This window comes from Sylvia atricapilla, chromosome 11 (assembly GCF_009819655.1).
Source record: "Sylvia atricapilla isolate bSylAtr1 chromosome 11, bSylAtr1.pri, whole genome shotgun sequence".
NCBI lineage: Eukaryota > Metazoa > Chordata > Aves > Passeriformes > Sylviidae > Sylvia > Sylvia atricapilla.
This window is the reverse complement of record NC_089150.1, coordinates 4,916,205-4,926,776: the sequence shown is the minus strand read 5'-3', so window position 1 is coordinate 4,926,776 and position 10,572 is coordinate 4,916,205. Positions and strand designations below refer to the sequence as shown.

The 10,572-nt window shown below is 46.2% G+C and overlaps 1 protein-coding gene across 5 annotated transcripts in view; it reads left to right on the top strand.

The window, feature by feature from the left end:
• The first annotated feature begins 5,463 nt into the window (after positions 1 to 5,463).
• Positions 5,464 to 10,572, top strand: part of MITF (melanocyte inducing transcription factor) — a 101,314-nt gene continuing 96,205 nt past the window's right edge. For 2 of the 5 annotated variants that reach the window (XM_066327192.1, XM_066327190.1), the window contains exon 1: positions 5,467 to 5,859. In XM_066327192.1, coding sequence (XP_066183289.1) covers positions 5,477 to 5,859 — 383 coding nt within the window. In that variant the 5' untranslated portion in view covers positions 5,467 to 5,476. Of the gene's footprint in view, positions 5,860 to 10,572 lie in introns of all 5 variants that reach the window. The other 3 variants (XM_066327191.1, XM_066327189.1, XM_066327196.1) reach the window with 3 other exon arrangements.

Sequence of the window (10,572 nt, the reverse complement as noted above, 5' to 3'; positions counted from 1 at the left end):
TGATTTTTGGATTCCTTCTCAAAACATCTGGTTGTTTCTGGCTCTCTAGCAAAGGCCTGCATGAAAACTGACAAAGCTTGGAAAAATTATCTCGCTGTATGTGGCTGCTGGTTTTCACATATGTCAGAGATATATGTCACGTGCTGCTCTTGTGACAATCAGGCTAAATGATAACTCTTTGCAAAATTCTATCTGGTATGTGCATAGCAAAGCAGCAGTTAAATTTCCATGAGTTTCATCCCTCTCAGGCATTTTCCACCCTAAATGGAGGCAGGATTTCCCATCTGTTACACTTCTGAGGTCCTGTCTGTAGGGAGCTGAGAGGAGAAGGTTTGGTTTCTTTTCCAGAGTGGGGAAAAGGAAACCCTTGATTTCAAAGCAGAAATTGTGAAAATTGTACCTTATTGGAGAAAAAGCTCAAACAGCACTCAGGGTAGGCAGAAACTGTGATTAATTACAAGTGTGTGGGTATTGCTGGGAGGTGGAGGGAGCTGAAGTCCAAAAGAGGGAAAATGTGTCTTGCCAGGGCAAAGAGATGGGATGGCAGCTGGGGAAGGAAAGACATGGGTGACAGGATGAGGGTCTCTAGTGTGGCTGGAGAAAAAGGAACTGGGACAAGAAATGAGATACTGGAGATGGGAGATTTTAACTGGCATTATATGTGCTTGATGGAGCAAAGAAATGGGACAGGGATGTTCCTGTGAGACTCTAGAAGATCTCTCCATGGCTACTGGAAGCTCTTACTCAAATGCCCACTTTCTTTCACGCTCAATACTGAAAGCTTTTACCAAGTCCTCTGCCTTGTAGGGAGATAAAGAGTGATAACAATTTCTTGTCTTTTAGTCTGCAGGGGTAAATTGCATTCTTCTCACGAATTTCGCAGCGTACAATGCAGAGTATGAATGCAAAAGTCTGGGAACTTTCTTCAAAATCAAATCACATGTCTGTTTATTTTTTATTTTGAATAGCAGCATTGACTGCTTCCTTTTCTCTTCACATGAATGCACAAATAGTTGGTGCGGGGGAATTCTTGCAAACTGGGAACTCTGCTGAGTTGTGTGTCAATTTTTTGCCTACTTATAGAGATATCAATCTATGTTGTTGCTCCCTGCTGTCAACTAGAGATCCCCAGACTGTGGTTGGAGTAACATTACTGATGGGAGAATCATTTTAGATGGTACTTGTAGGCAAGAAGAAGAAAAATACAAATTACGAGAATTATAAGTGAGGATATTACAAAGAAGGGAATTGCAAAGAGTAATGGGGGGAAACGTAGCAGCTGTGCTCAATGTGCTTGCTGCACAATAAATTTTGTACCCCATGGTATCTGAAAATCATTGCTGAAATCACAGGAAGTGTTGGTTCAGAATGAGGAAGAGCTGTGTCTCCTGATAAACCTTTCTCAGGAGCTGCACAACCAAAGTCCCTCAGTCTCCTGAACCTTCGTGCTGCTTTCTCAGCCTTGATGAGAATCCACTCTGAAAGGGGGAATTTGCCCAACAAGCTGAACACATTTTAATGGCTTTAGCAAAATCAGACTCATCATTTGAAAAATATCTGAACGATGCTGAGCCCAGACACAACTGCTCATGGCTTTTGAGGGGGTTGTGTTAATTTGGGTGAGAAATGAGACAGAAGTGTCACATAAACACTGAGACTGCCTTTATTGCTGGGTTAGTTTCCAGCTCTGGAAAAGAGTTAGCAAGGACTTGTTTTCAAGCAATAGAAAACCAAGCTGAGCATTCCCAGTGAGCCCTAAATGTGAATACAAGGCTATGCCTTATGAAACCTGACTTTACCTCTCAGAGAGTGTTTGGGACTTGGTTCCAGGCTGTTGTCCTTTTCGGAGTGACAATTCTACAGAAATACTTCCTAGTAAGAGTCTTAGTAGAGTTATGCCCCTGATGTGAACATTAGATTGAAGTTCAAGTTCCGCCACTGATTTGATGTTTGACAAATGACCCTTCTGTGTTTTGTTTTTCACTCTGTTAAACTGGATAAATATTCTTGCTCACCTCCCTAGAGCAGTTTGACATTCATAACTGGAAAACAATCAACAGAGCTGTACAGAATTCCAGCTACAGAATATTTACAGAAATCTGAACCCTGCAGCAACACAATAGTCACTTCACCTTAAGTTTTACCTGATATGTATTTTGGGGTCAATTTAATTTTCTTTATAGCAATTTAATTGCAATATTGGCATAATAAGACTAATTTTTAAGCACCATTTTGGTTTTGGGGCATGCTTATGAATTAGTATCCTGCTTAGGCACGGTGGAAGTATTGTTCTTTCACCCTAAAAGATGAACTCTAAAATGATATTATAAACATGGATGACATCTATTATGAATAGAACACTTCGTGTGACTCAGCAAAGCAGTGTCAAGGTCCCAGTTAGCCCAGGTGCAATGAGAGATTGCCTTGATCTGAACACCAGATAAAACTTTGCACTGCACAGAGGTTGCAAAGACAAAAGATTCACGGTCTGATGAGAAGTAAACCAGATTCCTTTCTCCCTGAGAGCTGCACGCACAGCTCCTGCTGAAGCTGTGATAGCTCAAGTGAAGCAACCTTGCCTGGGATATGTTATTGCATAAAAGATCGTTGCTCTTTAGAACTAGTGCTATAATTAAAACAGAGCTGAAGGCTCATAAGCTGTACATTTTGAACAGCAGAAGAGAATATCTCATTTTTACACCTGGAAAAATAGAAGAAAAATCATTGCAAAGAGATGAGTCCTGCTGTTTACTGCCTTCATCAAATCATGGAGTGATTCCTCACTTGTGAAAACACAGCTCCTCAGCAACACCCCCTAACCCACAGAGGCTCAGGCTGTAAATGTAGCTTAGCATTGGGTTTATTCTAAGTTGTTTTTAATTGTTTGTTGGTTGCCTTTTTTTCCCCCCAAAGCACTGTTAGCAAGCCTACTCCTCTGTCGAGCCATCCCAGCCATCTGCCAATGTGGGCTCAAAAGAACATTCTTCAGGGCATTATCCAATTTGTTGTATCTGATTCATTAAAGTAATTACTCTTGCTATTAAGTCATTGCTTGGAGTTTGGCAGCTGCATAATAATCTGAGGCTTAAATTTCCAAAGCAAGCCAAAATTCTTGGGTTTATTTTATCAAATCTCCCATTGCCCGAAATGAACAGCAGTCCTGGCTGCCCAGGTGTCAGCAGTCCCTGGTGCTGCACTGAGCAGCTTTGGCAATTGTGATGGAGGAAAAGGATGTATGGAAAAGACACTTTTCCTGCTTTATGTGGTGTGTTAGAGTTACCAGTGTTCCACTGGCACAACACAAGTGGTGTGATTTTAGCTATGATGGTACCAGAATTATTAGGCATCAGTTATCAACAGCATCCTCAAATGTCCCAGGCCTCTGAGTTGTGCTATGACTTCATTAAGTGAAGTCAAAGCTCTGGGAAAATGCTGTGAATTAAATACTCTATGGAATTTCTGTACTGAGGGGGTCCCTGTCATCCTAATGTCACAGCAGGTAAGGGGACAGGACAAAAAAGGAGAGATCAGAGATGTCCTGAGTCACAGTCAGTGCTGATAGAAGGCCCCTTGTGAGCACAGGGACAGAGCCCCATTCCTGAAATCCATCTTCCTGCAGCAACAACCCGCAAACTGAGGGAAACAACAAAGGCCAAACAGGATCATGTAACAAGTTCTGAATGGGACCCTCCACCTCCAGGGTCTTTGAACCCAAGGAAGGACCAACATCATCACTCACAGGGGCTGAGCAGGCACAGATCTCTGATCCCTGACACCATCCAAATCCTCCTGTGCCAAGACCTCCCTGCCACCCTCCCACCCTGCCCTCCCTGGGACTGGCCCCTGTGTGAGCACAATGTGCGTGGCAGAGGCTCTTCCCACCTCCATGTTCTGGGATCATCTGCTCTTAGTGTCCCAAACAGCCAGGAGCCAAAATGGAAGGACGAGGCAGCATCAAAATATTTCTGCTGGAAATAACTGAAGCCCAGCTGACTTCAAATTGCTATTTTACTGAACCTTTCTTTGCCACGTTTATGAGCTTTAGGCTCTTTATAAAGGCAGATAAAGTTCAAAGGAAGCCACTTGGAGCTGTCAGTTCTTGTGCTTGGGAACTTACCTGGAGAGGTGCAAAGTCCTGGGATGCAAACACTCATTGCTTTTGTACCTGTCAAAGTAAGTTCTAATAAATGTCCCAGGCTCTATCACCACTTGATCTCTGCCGTGGGCATTCAAACCCATCACTCCCTCCCCTCTAACTGAACTCCTGGCAAGGCTGATTCCTGCATCTGCAGCAGCACAGGAATATTGTTTGCAGCCAGACACCTGCTGCCTGTGCCGGGTGTTCCCAAGGGGAGATGAAGAGCCCTTTGTGCTGGTCCCTTCCAGTACCTGAAGGGAGCCTAGAGAAAAACAGAGAGGGACTTGTTACACGAGCCTGTAGTGACAGGACAAGGGAGAATGGATTCAGACTAAGAGAGAGCAGGTTTAGATTGCATATGAGGAAGACATTGATCCCTGTGAGTGTGGGGAGGTGTGCTGGTGATAGTTCTAGCCAGGTCTGCACAGAAGACACTAGACACATTGGTATTGTGTTAGGACTCAGTTGTTTATTATTTCTTATCTAAGTTACAGCCTCACGAGGTGTGAGCTCTGTCTAACAAGACAAGAAAATGGCCCCTTCTAACTTGTTTCAGGGGTTTTTAAACAATAAGCAAAACCAATTAAAACCTGACACCTAAGTTACATTTATTTATAACCCAAATAAAGATCACTCAATGTCCGCAATGCGGGCTTTCACTAACCAACCAGAAAAGATCATCCAGACCCAAGAAGGAGGAAGATGACAGAAGAAGGGCTCAAGCAATGTCCAAATCCCTCCATATTGTCCCATAGATATATATTACTATAGTCTATATCCAAAAATCCCAAATCTTAATTATTTCACCCTGTGATATTACACATTTCTATACAACTACACACACACACGCTCTCCCAGTGCTGTCACTCAGCTTTGGAAGCTGTTCCCACGGCCTCAGGTCAAAGGCAGTGTCCTCCTGAGGGTCATCACCTGTCAGAGCAGAAATGCTGATATTTTCAGCATCCAGTATTCCAAAAAGGAGGCCCTGGCACAGAGGAGCTGCGGCTGCCGCATCCTTGGAAGTGTCCAAGGGCAGGCTGGACGGAGCAGCCCGGGCTAGTGAGAGGTGTCCGTGGCAGAGGATGGACGAGACGGGCTTTAAAAGTCCCCTCCGACCCGACCCGCCGCATGATTCTGTGATTTTAGGGCCACCCGCAGCGCTCTGCGGAGCCGAAGCCGCGGCCGCCGCTCGGGGGATGCTGCGGGCAGCGTGACGTCACGCGCGGCCCCCGTGCCGTCAGAGCCGCGTGACGTCACGGCGGGGGCGGGGCGGCGCAGGGAGGGGGCGGCAGGTGGCGCGCACGGCCGGGCCGGGAATGGGCAGGGAATGGAACGGGAATGGGCCGGGAATGGGCTGGGAATGGGGCGGGCGGCCCCGCGCTCCGGCTGACAGCGCCGGCCCGGCCCCGGCGGCGCGGCGCGGCGGGACTTGTAGTGCGCGGCGGGCGGAGGCGGCCGGGCCGACCCCGGGGAGGACTACAAGTCCCAGGCGGGGCGGGCGGCGCCGTGTGCGAGCCCGGGCAGCGGAGCGGAGCGGGGCGGGCGGCGCGGCGGGGCTCGCTGCGCGCCGCAGCCGTAACCTCCCGTCTCTCCCCTCTCGCAGCGGCCGCGGCGACGATGCAGGCGGAGTCGGGGATCGTGCCGGACTTCGAGGTGGGCGAGGAGTTCCACGAGGAGCCCAAGACGTACTACGAGCTGAAGAGCCAGCCCCTCAAGAGCAGGTGGGGGGCGCGGGTCGCGGCCGCGTGAGGAGCATCCCCTCGGCCGGCGCCGCGCAGCGGGGCGGCCGCCGAGCGCTCCGTGCCATAATAGCGGCGTTGTTAGCGCAGGGCGGGCCGGGCCCGCGTTATGTAAAGGGCATTGTTGGCCGTGTGGGCCCGGCTGGCAGCCGGGGCTGCCCCGCCGGCAGCGGGGCCGGGGCTGGGGCCGCGCCTGCCGCCCTGGGCGCCGCGGCCGAGACCCCGAGCGCCGAGCTGAGGAGGGGCTTCAGCTGCGAGCTCTCGTAGCATCTGAGGTTGTTCTGCACTGTTTGGCTTTTTTTTTTTTTTTTTTTTTTTTTTTTTTTTTTTGGTGTGTGTGTGTGTGTATTTTTTGGGGTTTTTTGAACCTGAGAGCGGGTTTGTTACTTGCAGTTGCCTGGGGACTGGAAACTTTTGCTAGGTAGGTCACTTTCTTCCTAGAGTGTATTTTTTTCCCTGAAATAGACTATGTTTGCTTATCTGGAGCGGCTGCATCGTTTAGATATGCTCTGTAAAGGGAAATAAGGCGGTCTCTGTGTATTTCCCTCCCTTGTGGGCTGTTAGCGACCCGTTGTCCGTCCTACTGCTGGAAAAAGAAAGTCGGTGCTCTCCCGCGCCTTGAGCATCCACCTTGGCAGCTGTGGCACGTTCCTCCCTCTGTTTTTTCATTCAAGGAACTCTCCGTTTCACCTCAGCACTCTCCTTAGCAGCACTCTGCTGAATGTAAAGGTCACTGCTGCGAGCGTGTTGTGTTTGTGATCAGGTCTGTTCATAGCCTGGCTCTCAGTTCACATTTTAGTTTTGAACACTGCTCTTCGTATATCTGTGTGTAGTGGAAAAATAAGTAAGGATGTAAATATTAAAAAAAAAAAAAAAAGTGCTAGAATGACAGAGAGTGCTGTCAGACAAACTTCAAAGTAAATAAATGACTTTTTGATCATTTTCTGAATGTTTCAGAAACACTGCAGGTTTGTAGTAAAAGGTGTTTAAAAAATTCCCTTGCCGTCACAAGGGCTGACATATGTGGGGCCACCTCCTGCACTGCTCAGAAATGGTGCAGGTAGTGGTGGTGATGTACAGCCTGACAGGCCACCCAAGCAAACTGAACTTGCCAGAACTCCTTTGCTCCCTAAGGTTATGCAGGGAAATTGCCATTAGCCAGGTAATTATCTGAGAGCTAGGCTAATGTGCAGAGCAGATGGGGTTCAGCAGCACCGATGGGTTCCAGCTGTGATGGAGGCAGCTGAGTGACAAACAGGGCTTTGGGTTTAGTGCTGGTGCTGCCAGTGGAGTGCAGCAGTCCTGACTGCTGTGCTGTGGCCCAGTAGCCCTGTTTGCACCAGCTGCGTGTCCTAACTGGTGTGCAGGAGTTGTCCCTTTGTGGTTGTCCTCTCTGTAGTCAGCAGTTTGTCTGTGCTTTCCTGGTGTGAGCATGGACAGCAGGTCTGCACTGGAGCTTAGGTGGCAGGTCTGCATATGACCTTGCACAGATGCTGCAACTGCTTTTAACTCCTGTGACTTGATGCTTTGGGACCCAAATGCAGGCTTGTGTTGCTCTCTTCTTTCAGAGAGGAATAAATAAACTCTCTAATGGAGCACTGGAGTATTTTACTGGCTTCTAAATGTTGTCACTTCAGACTTCCCTGGAGTGAATTTCTCCATTTCATCCTTACCTGATATTCCTGCAGAGACAGCACTGCCCACCCTTTGGGTTTAAAGGTGCCTCAGACCAGCATCTGCCCTGATGTTTCCAGGACAGCTTTTTGGAGGAGTGACCAATTGGTCCCAGTCTGCCTCGTGTCCCTCTGCATGTACCCATGTGTGTGAGAAGAGGGAGCCCCGAGGGTGGAATAACAATCCATGGTTTTTCTGGCAGATAGTGAGCTGACATGTTAACCTCAGTGTGGAGCCTGCCCAGCTCACGTACAGCTCGTACCTCGAGGGAGAGTCTCAGCTGTCTTGCTGGTATTGTGGGAGATGAAGATGCAAAGGAGTCAGGGGCCCTGCCAGGTCCGTATAAACCTGTCCCCGGAGCCAGGCTGATAAAACTTTATGATAACTGAAGGCAGAAGTTGCTCACAAACCTGTTTGTTTCATGATCATATCTCAGAGGACTTCTGTAGTCCTTCAGCTTTGCTCAGGCCTGGAACCAGTCTGACTGATGATTATCGAGGTATCAGCATCACCCTGCTGCTTTCTCTTGTGGATGTAAATCAGGAGTAATTGCATAGCAGCGAGTGGAATAGCAGCAGGTCAGCGTGGTGTAGTTGTGGGACTGTGGCCATGGGAATTGCTTTCTTACCGTCTCCACAGCCTGGCTCTGGAAGGGTGCCTGGGGAGCAGGCAAACCAGAGCTGATGTGAGGAGCCGAGTCTAAACAGCAATCTGCTCTTTTCCCTGGTGAGAACTGCTGATTTCCTAGCAACATTCAGAGCTTTCTCTGATCCTTTTAACCATAAGAGTTGAGAAGCATCCTTGGCTTACTCATAGCAGCTGAAATTTCTCTGAGTACAGAGAAAATTTTATCCTGCTCAGAAATAGGTAAGAATGTCAGCGCTCTGAACCAAGGAGAAACAGTTTTGTTGACCAGTTTAACTCAGCCCTGCTGATACTGCTGTCCTTCTCTCAGTGAAACTCTCCTATTTGCGTCCTCCCAGATTGCTTGTTTTCCAATATGTGACATCCAGTTAAAGATTTCTCCTCTCTAGTGTGCCCTCGCGGTTGCTCCATCCCTGTTTCATAATTCGAGTCTGCAATCCGAAGCCGCAAGGGGTCCAATAATAAAAGCCTTTTGCAGTAAATACTGTACTAACTTAGGCCAAGCCACAATTGAATGCTAGAGGCCAAGTTAAAATGTAAGCCCAGCAAAAGCTTTAATCACAGGGGGTGGAGGAGATACGTGGGGCTGAGATAGATCAGTCAAACCCATACTTCCCAAACTCTCCCAGCTCATGAGAACTTAGATCCTTGGGCAAAGTAATACCTACATTAATGGGATCTCTGGAATTTGCCATAGCCAAAAGTCTTTGAAAACTGAGATGATGTTTCAGTTGCTTTTGGTTTCTCCAGAGTCACTTTTCTCTGTGGGAGGAAAATGGGCTTTCAGGCTACCCAGTAAGACAATGAAATCTATTTTTTCCTCCCCATATCCATATTTTATTCCTCTCCTGCCATATTCAAAAAGTATAATAGTTTTAATCTGCAAGTACACACACTTAAATATGTATGTGTTTATGTAATGAACAAGCAAATAAGATTTGTTTCCTGGTTCCAGCAATGTACAATGAAATCGATGGAGTTTTATTACCAAAAGTAAACACAGATTCTGACGTGTCTGCATGCAGTCAGCAGGGCACTGGAGGACTGAGTTATATCTCAAATATGGATTCTTTAAAACATTTGGCAACGTTTTGGATGTCAAACTGGTATCTGGAGGTAAAGGCTGTACCGCCTGTCATTGCACAGGGCACTCTGAACCAACCCAGGTGTGGCTAATGCAGCAAAATTTTCATTATTAAATTGATTTTCTCCATTTTTTGTTGTCTGCAGTGTGTGTCCATTTGGATGGCCTGTATGATATTGCAAGCACCAGCAAATTATTGTCAGCTGTTGTAATTTACTGCCATGCTCTTAATAAAACCTGCAGATAAATTACTGCTAATTGTGCCCTTTTCTGTTGCTTATATTTTCAGACTGGTTGAAAAGCACCCGAATGATGCAGTTACTGAAGTATTTTTAGTGGGAGAAAATATTAGGAAATGCATTTAATTTGCATGATAGTTTCTTAGGAAGTTTATTTTTGTTTTATGAGCAATAACATTGCGATGTAGGGTTTGTCATTATTAAAGCAATGATGTCTTTATAAAATTCTCATCATTCCTGCTCTCCAAAGAGATTTTCCTTTGTGCAAACCTTCAATATTTTACTTATACTCGCTAGTGTCTAATCTCTCTCCAGATAGTATCCTCTGTAAAGCATTCCTTTTTGTTTTTTTCCTCTTATCTGGTCAGCGCTGAAGTCTTGATTTAGTTAAAGCTTCCCTTTTAATACACAATGATTGTTGAGGAAATATAAATTTCACCAAATAGATGCACGTTTTTGAAATGTGTGCTTATTCTGGAGCCAAAGAAGACTCTTCTAAAGTGCCCTAGTGCCTTAGCCTGCAGATGATCAAATTTAATTTTGTAAATGAACTTTGCAGCGTGATTGAATTTGAACTTGATTACATTAGGCTTAACATTGAGTTTGTGCCTTATTGGAGGTAGTCTTTTCATATTACTGCTATTTATGGATCTTATTCAAGTGTTTTATATTCTGGTTGGGTTCTGCAATGCAGTTTGTTCAAGCTACCGCTTATATCTGTTCCAGTTGTGCAAGAAGTGGAAAATATCCTTTATTTAGAACAGGTCACATGTTCTTGCATCCAGGAACCGTGTCTCAGTGTGATTAAAAAAAAAAATAAAAATGTATCTTGGAGGAACAGATTTAAAAAGTTCCTGAAATATTTTTCCGTCTGTTACAGAGGAACGTTACATATTTTAAACTAAAAGGTAATAATAGCTGAGCTGGAAGTGCTACGTAGGCCAGCACTGCCTGAAATCAGTGGTAAAAGTCTGAACCAACGTCAGTGGGAGTAGAGCTAAGCCAGAAGTATGTCTCTGAAATCTCTCCGGTAACATTTTTGTGAGTGAGTCA